Source organism: Arachis duranensis, chromosome 8 (assembly GCF_000817695.3).
Source record: "Arachis duranensis cultivar V14167 chromosome 8, aradu.V14167.gnm2.J7QH, whole genome shotgun sequence".
In the NCBI taxonomy this organism is placed as follows: Eukaryota; Viridiplantae; Streptophyta; class Magnoliopsida; order Fabales; family Fabaceae; genus Arachis; species Arachis duranensis.
Window position 1 is genome coordinate 10165275 of NC_029779.3, and position 12258 is coordinate 10177532.

Genomic DNA, 12258 nt, shown 5'->3' on the forward strand with positions numbered 1-12258 from the left:
TCAACTGCAAAAAAATTATAAAAGCAAAAAGAAAATGTATAATAAAATATAGTATTGTAATCATTTTAAAATTAAAAATAAGCGGTGTATAGAATTTTTCTTTACAATAATAAAATTTTTAATTTTTTTTACTTTTGTTCAATAATTTTTAATCTTTTTTATTAATAAAAATATAAAAAAATATACACAAAAATAATAGAAATAACATTACTTTAAATATTTTGTATATAGTGGAAACTCAGGTGCAGTCGACTTCACGTGAAGTTGATAACTGAGAGCCGTTAAATAATTTGACTGATTTGATTAAATTTTCGTCTAATAGCTCTCAGTTATCAACTTCACTTAAAATCGACTGTACTTGAGTTTTCACCTTTGTGTATATGGCACACTACATAATCGGGATTACATTTGAAAAGTTGATATGAAATATAAAAGAGAAGTTAGACAGCGAAGTGCTTATAACCATATGATGTGTGTGATTTAGGAATATAATGTGATTATTTACTCTTGTAAATAAAGAACATTTTGTGATTAATTTTTATGTTTGTTAACGGTATTACGTGAGTAGTGTAAGATTAAGAACTAATTTTTTAATTAATAATTAGCTAAATTTTTTTATAATAATAATCTGGATCTTTTAATATTGCTTGGTGTTAGAAAAGTTGGGTGCTAAAGAAAACGAAATTAAAAAAGAAAAAACGAAAGGGACGGGGCGGCGTGCATGTAAAAAGGCATGAAGATGGATGCATGGGTGCTCTAAGCTGACGTGTGCGTAAAACCCAAAACACAAAAAAGCATTCTGTTTGTAGCTATAAATAAATAATACGATTCACCGCTTCATTCACTCATCACTTGGATTGACCGTCATGGCAAGCGTTCTTAGACAGCAGCAACAGCCAGCAGGGAGTGGTGGTAACAACCGCGTGGTTGCCGTAAGTGCCACACCTCCCAATAATATCCTCCATACTCATGCTGATGCCTCCTCAAATCACGAGGTATGTGCTCCTTCTCTACATCACTACATACATTTCTTTCTATGTATATTTATTGGAAGACTTATGTATTATTATCTTTATCTTTACGTGAACTTAATAATTAAAAATTGTTAAATGAATATTACAATTTTTTTAAGATTCAGCATTTGATTGATTTTTTTAAAAATTTATTATTATTTAATTAATTTAAATATTTATTTTTTTATACTAATTATTCAAAACTTTAAGAAAGTTATTTATTTTTTATTTGTTTCTCTTCTTTAAAAATTGAATAAAAAATAATATTTAAAAGATAATAAAATTTCAGGTGCAGTCAATTTTAAGTAAAATTGATAACTGAGAAAATTTAGTCAAATTATTTAACGACTCTTAATTATCAACTTCATATAAAATTAACTGCGCTTAAATTTTCACCTTAAAGGATACTTAGTATATTAAAAAAATTATTATCTACCATCTATGAATTTTACGTGACGATAACTACTTACTGCATGGAAGCAGAAAAAAGGGTGGAAGAAGTTTCTGTCATTTATAGGGCCTGGTTTTCTAGTCTCTCTCGCTTACCTTGATCCTGGAAACTGTATGTTCCTTTCTCTCTCCAAAACTCATACATCTATATTTGTATGTATGTATGTATTAATTAATTATTTTTTTTCATTTCTACAGTGGAAACTGATCTCCAAGCTGGAGCTAATCACCGATATGAGGTATACACACACCCTATGGAGTATGACCTTTTGTTTTTGTTTAATTAAAATTAATAAAAGAATAAAGTGACGAACTGACAAACTAAAAATGCTAAAATTTGTTGTTGTGGTATTGGATCAGCTACTGTGGGTGATACTTATCGGATTGATATTTGCTCTTATTATTCAGTCATTAGCGGCAAATCTTGGCGTAAGCACAGGTAACAACATTCAATAAGCATACGTCCCTAACACGAAATTTGTTTAATTATACATAATTAGTATTAAATATTAGTCTTTGTCTTGATCTCTCTAGTTAGTTTTTTAATTGAATAGTATAATTTTCGGCAGGGAAACACCTTTCAGAGATATGCAAAGCGGAGTATCCAAGACTCGTTAGGTACTGCTTATGGTTATTAGCTGAGCTTGCTGTCATAGCCGCAGACATTCCAGAAGGTATGAACTAATTATTTAACAAGAAAACTGAAAGTATTTTTAATGAAGAATTATTCCCTTAATTAAATAAATGTGGCAGTGATTGGAACGGCGTTTGCACTGAACATACTATTCCACATCCCAGTATGGGGAGGAGTTCTAGTGACTGGGTGCAGCACTCTGTTGCTTCTTGGTCTCCAGAGATTTGGGGTAATGAATCGTACATACATATAGTTTTATTATTATTATTATTATTATTATTGTAATAACAGTTATTATAGTCTAACATAATTTAATTTTATTGGTGGGGCATTGGGGCAGGTAAGGAAGTTGGAGTTGCTGATATCAACGCTGGTATTTGTGATGGCAGCATGTTTCTTTGGAGAAATGAGTTACGTAAAACCACCAGCGTCTGGTGTCATAAAGGGCATGTTTATTCCCAAACTCAGTGGTCAAGGTGCCACTGCCGACGCCATTGCCCTTTTAGGTGCCCTTGTCATGCCGTAAGTACATCATGTTTTAGGACGAAAAATTCTTAGGACCAATAAATTTTAATATTTTTAGTCATCTTTTAATTAGTATAAATATTAAATTATTTTTATTAGATAAATTTTGCTAATTTATATATATAAATTTTAAAAAATATAAGTATAAATTATATTAATTTATGTGTATAAAATTTTAATAAATATTTTTATTTATAAAATTTTTATAAATATAAATATAAATTATTATTAAATAAATATTAAAAAAATAATAATATTTATTGAGCATGTAACTTTTAATTATTTATAGTTGGCGGTATTTTATGTTGAAAATATCCAACTTTTATTTATTTATTTAGCAAACGACTTATTCACTAGTAATATTTAAATAAATATCTAAAAGATATATAAAAAAATTGAAACAAAATTTAATCTCTATATTTTTTATTTTAAAAAAAGTGGTAATTCATAATTAAAAAGAAATTAAAAATCACTTTACATAAAATTACTAAATTTTAAAGATGAAAAGATCTTAACTTTCTATTAATGATTATAAAAAATTGTACCAAAATTTAATTTCTAATTTTTTTTTACAATATATATTTAATATTTAATTTTTTTGTCGTGTTTTTAAATTTTTCGTGAACTTATTTATCGTTATTATCTTTTAAAATTTTTTTATCAGTAATATAAACTTTAGACACCATTTTAATAATTTATCTAACTTAAATTATTATCTTCTTTTAATTCCCATTATTTTTTAATTTTGCATTATTTTACTTTACTTGTATTCTCGTTTCAAAGCGCACACATATATTGTCGAAAGACTTAGAGTATCAAATAATAGCTTTTAAAAAATAAATACATTAAAAACTTAAATTTTTATTTTTCAACAAAGTTTTTAATATTAGTAATCTTAACAGTACACATTTTCAATTAATTATAACAGACCTAATTTTGTAATTGATATAAAGTCAAAATCAATCATAAAGATGAAAACTTTGTTTTGGATGTTATAAGTTATAAAACCAAATAACATTGAAAAGTGATTGAAAACTCGTCTAGTATTTACTAGTAAAATTTTACAGAAATCATTTTTAATATGAAGACGAAGATGGTGTTTTAGTTTAATATACTGTATTAGAGTATTATAAAAGTATAAAAAAAATGTCCAACACATATTTTGTGTGTTGCTACATTACATGTATCTTACGTATTGATTATCTACCTACAAAATTCACTTATATATAATTACATTAAATAATCCTATTTTTAATAAAAACAATACCAATATTTTTTTATATAAAAAAAATTAGTCACAATTTTACTTTGTTTTATTTTATTTATCTTTTTGTGATAAAAATGCAGGCACAACCTCTTCCTCCACTCTGCTCTGGTGCTGTCTAGGAAAGTACCTAATACAGTTCGTGGCATCAATGTAAGCCAATAAGATCGAATAATCTAATAACCATATTAAGGTTATTGAACTTAATTAGTTACACTTAAATGTCATTAACACTAATTCTCATATATTATTATTATTATGTAGGACGCGTGTAAATATTTTCTGATAGAGAGTGGGTTCGCACTGTTTGTGGCATTTCTGATCAACGTTGCAGTTATTTCTGTGTCTGGCACTGTTTGCTCAGCTTCAAATCTTTCTTCGGCAAACACTGATCATTGCACCGATCTCACCCTTAACTCTGCTTCCTTTCTTCTCAAGGTTCTTTTTTATATTTTTACTACTTTTATTTAATAATAACTATGAATCGGCCGGTTCGACTTGATTAAGCGAAAACAAATTATTATTAAACCGATTTGGTTCAAGATAACAAACAATTGTTGGCGAACTAATTAAAATTAGAAAATAATAAATAATTAGTAGAAATTGTGTTTAATTTTGAGAACAGGATAAAATAAGACACAAAATACAGAAATATAAAAATGAGTGTTCTTGTATTTTATTTGATAATAAATTAAAATAAATTATGAAAGTCTAATTTATTCTATTTTTTTTATTAAAAAAATTTGGAACGAAAAATATAATAATAAAAAATATAATTATGAAAAATTAACAGGAATAATAAAAGAAAAAATAAAAAATAAATTATGTATCTTGTTAATGTCTCTGTCCTTTTTGAGTATTTCTTGTCAAGATAAACACAAAATACATTAATTCAGTATCTTTAAATACAATATTTCTATTCATATCTCATCTACCAAATACAATTTTGTATCTCTGTCTCCCTGTTTTAGTGTTCTGTACCTTTAAACAAACGCAATCTAATAAATTAGTTGAACCGATTTTATTTTTTAGTGATTAGCTAATTTAAAATATAAATATATATTAATTCAACAAAATTAAAACTTGATTAAAATTTTAAATATTTGAACTTTCAAATTTATTGATTCAATTACCAGATCAATTTTCAGAACCTTAATTCAAAATCTGCAAGTACAGTAATTATTAGTAATGTGTGATGAACATTTGATGTAGAATGTGTTGGGAAGGTCTAGCTCAACGATTTATGCAATAGCACTATTAGCCTCAGGACAAAGTTCCGCTATTACTGGAACCTATGCAGGACAGTACATTATGCAGGTGGGTCAATTTAATCATTTGTGAATAAATACCAACAATCATTACTTTCATTTTGGTTTTTCTTATTTATAAATTTTTTAAGAAGAATAATAATACTGAATTATGTTTTGTTGTTTTGTTGGTGGTACAACAGGGTTTCTTAGACTTGAAGATGAAAAGATGGATTAGGAACTTGATGACTAGGACCATTGCCATAGCACCAAGCCTTGTTGTCTCCATTATTGGTGGCTCCTCCGGCGCCGGTCGACTAATCGTCATCGCATCGGTTTGTATATTTTGTTCTTATTATTTTTTTAATTTTTAAATTGTACAGTACACTCATCACCCCCATAAAAATTTGCAGATGATACTTTCTTTTGAGCTTCCGTTTGCTTTAATTCCACTCCTTAAGTTTAGTAGCAGCAGTACCAAGATGGGACCTCACAAGAACTCTATGATAGTGAGTTTTACTCTTCCCTTAATAAATATAATCATTTCAATAGTAGATGTGTCAACTAAATATGTAGGACAGAAATAATAAAAAAAAATACATTTCTAATAAACATGTCAAAGAAAATCTTGTAACAAAATTTTAGTGCAGATAATTGTCATCTCATGGATCCTAGGATTGGGAATCATAGGCATCAATGTGTACTACCTCATCACTGCCTTCGTGGATTGGCTAATTCATAATAGTTTGCCAAAGGTGGGAAATGTGTTCATTGGGATCATAGTGTTTCCTCTGATGGCAATCTATGTCGGCTCAGTTATATACCTAACATTCAGAAAAGACACTGTTCAGACATATATTGAGACCAAGGATAACACAGCAATGCAAACCCATGTGGAAAAGGGGTTCATGAATTCTAATGGTGAGTTAGAGTTGAGCCATGGCCCTATCAGAGAAGATTTAGCTGATATCCCACTACCGGAATAAGTGACTTGAGCTATGTATGTATGAGTCAAGTGCAACACAATTCACAACCAATAAGAACTTCACCACTTCACACTGCTTTTTAGGCCATTTATGGGGAAAGAGAATCTAAATGTTGGATTCTCAAAATACATAGTTGAAGGTTATTGTAACAATAAGACATTAGAGAGCCCTCTTCCCCATTTATCCATCGTGTGCAAACTATATGTACTTCAGTACTAAGTTACAAGTTTATTGTTTACATGTTATTGCTGAACTATACAAGAAAACTAGTTACTGATGTGATACTGTTGTAGTGACAATTTCTCCTTTGAAGATCAAGGAAAAACTGATGTTCTTACATTGTGTACTTCTAGTGTTGCAACTGTTTTCTGTATGAATATCTTAATTGCGTTTTTCTTTTGGTTACAAGCATTCTCTGTACGACTACATTAATTGTCTCTTTTCATTAGTTTTCTCTCTCCCGAACATGTAGCTTGAAACTGCTTTTCTATTTTCAAACTACATTATAGATAAGCTTTAAATTCTCTACAACTTAACTGCAGACAGATTCTGAACATTTACAAGAATTATATAACAGATTACATTGTACATGAGACAACCGCACAATAAATAACCACTTGTGTCCCTGAAAGTCTGAAACTAGATTGTGCAACAGCACAGGGAGCCATGGTCTCGTAATTATTCATCCAAGTAATTAGTAGTTTTCTTTTTTTCCAAAATCTAACAAAAAAGATGTTACCGATGACAATAAAAACTTCATGGTACCTGTAATGCAGAAACACAGTGGAATATCAAAATGCTACTTATTTTCTTTAAACAACACTTTCACAATCAACTGCAACCAATTACAGTATCTAGAACTTAGATAACTATTTTTCTTTTTTTGGACACATCCACCTATTTCCTCTTCACTGCTGAGATCAATGACAAAATAGAATTGCAACACTGAGGTCCCAAAACTTATGCCTACTCTCCTAATTAACCTAAACCAGAGTTAGTCCCTGATACAGGCCTCAACAATGGATGATTGGAAGTGGGTTGCACATTACTAGGGGCATTGAACATGGCATTTGAAGGTGATTGAGATTGTTGTATCATAGATAGGGGCAGTCTTTGTCCCAAACCAAACATAGAAGGTCTCGGGGCAAAGGACATGTGTGGATGAACTGGTTGGTTGTTGCCATACCCCGAGATGCTGGGCTGCGAGGGAGACGCAGAGATCATTTGTGGCCTACTGTTGCCATTACTGTTAGACATGGAAGGACCAACACCTGATGGTGGAGGTGTGGCTCCTCCAGTTCCAAGACGAGCAGATATAATACGGGACCGCTCAGCAGCAAATCTCTGCCTTGTCCTCTCAACTTGTTCACATTCTTTCATCAATAATGTTTCAATTTCAGCAAACTGCTTCAGCTTCAATTCCAATCTTTTCAACTGCATATAAAACCAAGCCACCATCACAGGTTAAACATCTAAAGATACTAGTTCAGACAAATAAAACAACTGGAGGGCATAAACATAGATGTATGCCATTCAAAGAAATGCACAAACAAGTAAATTGATATTTTGGTTGAACCAAGTCAACCAACTATAGTCAAAACAAACAGCTATACCTGATGACTAACGATACTAGCACATAGCCTCTGGATTTCTCGTTCTTCATGATCAGCAAACAATTTAGATTTCATGGCTGCAGCAGAGAGGCCTGCCTTTGCTGCATCTTGAACTTTCTCAACAGATAGTGGTGTTGTCCCGCCTTCATTTTGACCTCGTGAACCAACAAGTTTTGCCTTGTCCTCTGAAATCAATAAAAGCACTCCTCAAGAAGAAAATTACACTAATGAATCTAATTTGTGCTGGGGCATAAAAGCCAACAAATAAAAGCAGCAATGATAACCGACCATTATGATTATTTGAAATTGCAGTTTCTCCACGATCTCTACTATGTGCACTTTCTGAATTTGACCTTCATGAATGAATAAATATTTAAAACATTAGTACACAGTTCATAAACTAGCAACCATGAGCAATTGTTCAACTTAAACTAGTTTTCCTCTACCCACATACAACTCTACAACATGAGTACTTGAGCAGGGAAGACACACTTTAATAAAAAAGTTGTCTTTCCTTTACACGGGAATTTTTTTACGAAGGTTCAGTTCAACTGTATACGATGTTGTATAAAAGGGAAAAAATATTAACAGAAGAAAAACAGTGTAGAGTACAAAAGCATTAATAAGATATGCAACAGAAAACAAACAAGAAAACTTCATGTAACAGAATTGCATGTGCTGTAATAGTAATATCCACCTATTATCATGTCCTTGTACTTCCATTTGCGATGTGCTGCCAGAAGTATCCTCTGATAATACTGCTAATGCTGCATGAGCACAAGCAGCAGCTACTCTTGGTCCAACGGCAGAGGCTAAAAAGGCTACCTATATAATGCATCCAACAAAACTTAGTGTAAGTCACAGCTAAAGAACCCAAAATATATGACATGGTAGTTTGCAGTGAAATACTGGTATATTAACCAGATATAGATACTAAGTTTAGAACATCATCCACTTAAACTTTTGTTAAGCAAGTGCTGTAATCAACAGGTTGCTCCCTCAGAGAAGGATGCAACTTGAAGCAATGCATTTCTTCAATATCCTCTTACAAATCAACTTGATGAAGAAGGTACAAATATGATGTTAGGCGAGGTACAAACACCACATCCTAGTCTTGGTGGTAATCGGTAAATATGTTTAAGTGCATCTTAATTAAACAACAAACTTAGGCATACAATTAGAATTCACCTACCAAAGCCATAACAGGATTTCCAGAATTGGCAAAAGGAAACCTGCTGTCAGAATCTCTGCTTTGGCGGACAGTTCCTGTGTGAATACAGCAACGGAATGATCAAACACATATCATTCACTAAAATAGGTTAAAGAAGGTATAAGACAGACCTGCAGAATCTCCGTTTACGTAGCCATGCATTCTTCCACTATCATTTCTATTCATCACATTGGATGGCAAAGACACACTTGGAATGTTGATATTTTCCAATTTTCCATCTTCCATTGGTAGACGAAGAAAATGAAGAATGCATTGTGCTTTTGACTTGGTCCCAACATGTTCGGCAATTTCATTCCAATTCTCATTGTAAATCTCCATTGCTTCAAGCAGCAACAAAGTTTCTTGATCAGTCCAACTATCCCCATCTCCCTCACCATAATCCCTGGACGAATCCACCCTAACAAAATCTATACTTGAATGTCCAACGACAAATCTCCCATCATGAAAGCAGCCAGTACAAAGTAAAATATCAACCTGTAACATGAGATGCGAATTACACACAAATGATTCGTGCAGTTTAAGTTACTCTGCATGCTATTTAGTTTAGAGATTTGACTTGAGACGAGGTTACCAAAATGAACATGTAATTCACAAACTTTCAGTTTATCCAGAGGATTTAGCTCTGGCAGCTATATGCACCAAGAATTGGATGTTATGGTAACGCTTCCACACTCATGCACAATCATATAGTATTTTATTAAATTACTGATGGACTTCTTATCTATTCTCTTTTTGTCCATTATGTTTCTGTATGACAGGAGCAATAGAAAGAGCCAGATGACCTTCATACATTTATGGCATAATTAAATCAATAAGCCTACCTCTTTTTGTGACTGATAGTGTACAGCAGGAAGAGGACGAGAACAACAATGGCAATGATTTTCGGATAGATGTTCCCGTATCCTGTTGTCCAGATCAGTGACATCAGCATTGTGCATTGTGAATGATGAATAAATTTCTTCTGCTTTGACCTTACACTTGGGCTTGTCAAAACTTATCAGACTATCTATGGATTTTAGAAACTCTGAGGGCACGCGGACTTCTCCACTTGTCTCCTCCTTCAGGAAGGATGCATCATTAAATGGCGCATGACATGACTCCAAAGCACAGTAATTGATGATTCCCCAATGATCAAGGAACCGGACAATCCGAGCTAAATCTTCTTTGTCAACTGCAACCAACAATCCCTGACAATCAGAGACAGTAATCCTCTTCCCAGGGTCCTCCATGTAGAGCCCAACAATATAGTTCCTGCACTCCATATACTTCTCCGGACTATGACCTGGTGATTTTCCAGAAAAGAAATGCGGCACTGCTTGTCTCTCTAGACGATGCACTGTGGCTGGTGAAAACCAATCTGCTCAGAGAAATCCGAATTGAACATCAGGCAGAAGTGCTCGAATTTCAAAAAGGAAGTCCTATAATCTTTCGGACAGTACTACACCTGATTAAAACCTCCAAAAGCTAAAAAGCAATAACACTGTTGGGGGCCCCTAAAAATGATTTCTTTCCATTTCAAAACCAAGTAATTGACCTTTTTGAATACAACCCAGAATTTAAAGAATGCCAAATAACTCAAAAACATGCCCAACTTCACGCATTAATGTAAAGTGACGCACAGTTATGGTAACCCTAAACAGTACTACAAACTTATAATAACGCCGATTTCATTTAGACACATACAAAAAATAAAGCTTGCAAGCAGAACAACAGATAGAGAAAGAGAAGAACCTGAATGCATTGGAACAACAAGAACCCTATTTCCAAAGCGCTTAACAACACCACGTCCTTCCAAAACTGGCGGAGGAGTGATAACAAAAGAGGAGCTGCTGCTGCCGCCGTCGCGGTCATGATCGAGGGAGGGGCTGTCAGCCGGGACGGTGGAGAGGGCCTGGAGCTGGCCGTGAGAAACATTCTCGAGGAACGGAATGCTGCCGCTGTTGTGGAGCTGTTGGTGGGCCTTGGAGTCGCCGGCGAGTGCGGCGCGCTCGAGAGCGATGACGGTGGCGACGGAGGAGTGTGGGCGGTTAACGGAGCGCTTGAGAACAGTGGGGAAATGCGAAATCTGGACGGCGTGATCGGAGAGCACCTCGATCTCGTGGTGGTGAGGGGAAGCAGATTGGGGATTAGGGGTTTGGTCCTCAGAATCGTCGTCGTGGTCTTCGTTGTTGTCGGCATTGGGGTTCTCTTCTTCTTCATCGTCGTCATCTTCGTGGTGGTGCTGGTGCTTCTGGTGGCGGCGACTGATTTGCGATTCCCTCTTCCGCTTCCTCCATTTTGTGCGGTTCTCTGCAACAACCAAAATAATTTAGAAAAAATTAATAATTGCAATAATAATAGAAATTAGAGGAATTAGAGGGAGAGAGGAGAGAAGTGAGGGTTTAAGAGTATTTAGGGGACCTGAAGGAGAAGAAGCTGGCATGGCAAGAAAGAAGAGAGAGAAAGAGATGGGGAGAGGAGAGAGAGAAAGGGAGTGTTTGTTTGAGGGGGAAAAAAATTTGAGTGTGGGGTCGTTGATTGGCGCAAAGAGTATGGAGAGATTGAACGGGATCGCGCGTTCTTCTCTCTCTTTCAGCTGAGAGGAGAAGAGAGGGTGGGTGCGGTGCTGCTTTGAGTGCTTAGGGGCTGTTTGGTTTTTGGGTTTTTTTTTTTGTTTTAAAAAAAAAATGAGAAGTGTGTTTGTGTGTGTTGAGTGTTGACGATGGAATGATGGATGGAAGGATGTAGTAAGAAGCACGATGGAAGGGATCTGTTTTAACTTTGGGTGGGTCTGGTTTTCGTCGACGCGTGACGTACACGCTGCATTCCTATTCGGGGGTGTCATTCACGTGATGCTGCTACTTCTCATTTTCTGTCACCTTCTTTTTCCTTTTTTCTTCAAAGGAAAATATCTCCTTGCGTATATTTATTTATTTACTTTGTGAATTTGAGAAAAATTGATCATCTTACTTCATTTTTACCCTTTTCCTATCACAAAAATTTATGGCTTTTTTATTTAAATAAAAATATATTATTTATTGCATTTAAAAATAAATACATTTTCATTGGTTTGATTTAGAAATATAATGAAGTATCATGACCAAAAAATAAAAAAATATAATGAAGTATGAATTAACACTTGCAACTTGCTTCTAACTACTATCATTGTCTGCATTTTTATTTCATTTAACAATAACCTTTATTTTCTTCTCTCAATTGAGCAAAATATTTTGTCCTAATGAACTAGAGCTACAAAGAACAAATTCCATGAACAATGAAGAAGATACACTTTTTATCTTCATGTTATATATTCACA

General features: G+C 33.5%; 2 protein-coding genes across 2 annotated transcripts; one reads left to right on the top strand and one right to left on the bottom strand.

Annotated features, from left to right (window-relative positions):
• The first annotated feature begins 831 nt into the window (after window positions 1-831).
• Window positions 832-6465, top strand: LOC107460699 (metal transporter Nramp5). The gene is made up of 13 exons (XM_016079081.3): window positions 832-995; window positions 1497-1575; window positions 1662-1702; window positions 1824-1902; window positions 2033-2137; window positions 2217-2326; window positions 2438-2619; window positions 3970-4039; window positions 4151-4324; window positions 5099-5203; window positions 5337-5468; window positions 5547-5642; window positions 5784-6465. Exons 1-13 carry the CDS (start codon window positions 867-869, stop codon window positions 6117-6119), a joined length of 1638 nt encoding a protein of 545 aa, XP_015934567.1. The 5' UTR covers window positions 832-866; the 3' UTR covers window positions 6120-6465.
• Window positions 6466-6908: 443 nt separating this feature from the next.
• LOC107460698 (SWI/SNF complex subunit SWI3C) lies at window positions 6909-11661 on the bottom strand. The gene is made up of 9 exons (XM_052252534.1): window positions 11364-11661; window positions 10695-11252; window positions 9785-10320; window positions 9074-9437; window positions 8921-8998; window positions 8430-8553; window positions 8021-8085; window positions 7733-7917; window positions 6909-7553 (listed from the first exon to the last, which is right to left on the bottom strand). The coding sequence occupies exons 1-9, from the start codon at window positions 11383-11385 to the stop codon at window positions 7098-7100; spliced, it is 2388 nt and encodes a 795-aa protein (XP_052108494.1). The 5' UTR covers window positions 11386-11661; the 3' UTR covers window positions 6909-7097.
• Window positions 11662-12258: the final 597 nt, after the last annotated feature.

Excerpts from the sequence above, each read along its gene's own strand:
- LOC107460699 (XM_016079081.3), top strand. The coding sequence starts at position 867 with ATGGCAAGCGTTCTTAGACAGCAGCAACAGCCAGCAGGGAGTGGTGGT. Across the intron at positions 1,703-1,823 it reads GAGCTAATCACCGATATGAG|CTACTGTGGGTGATACTTAT; the intron begins GTATACACACAC and ends GTATTGGATCAG. Across the intron at positions 1,903-2,032 it reads AAATCTTGGCGTAAGCACAG|GGAAACACCTTTCAGAGATA; the intron begins GTAACAACATTC and ends AATTTTCGGCAG.
- LOC107460698 (XM_052252534.1), bottom strand. The coding sequence starts at position 11,385 with ATGCCAGCTTCTTCTCCTTCAG. Across the intron at positions 7,918-8,020 it reads AATTTCAAATAATCATAATG|AGGACAAGGCAAAACTTGTT; the intron begins GTCGGTTATCAT and ends TATTGATTTCAG. Across the intron at positions 7,554-7,732 it reads CTAGTATCGTTAGTCATCAG|TTGAAAAGATTGGAATTGAA; the intron begins GTATAGCTGTTT and ends TTTTATATGCAG.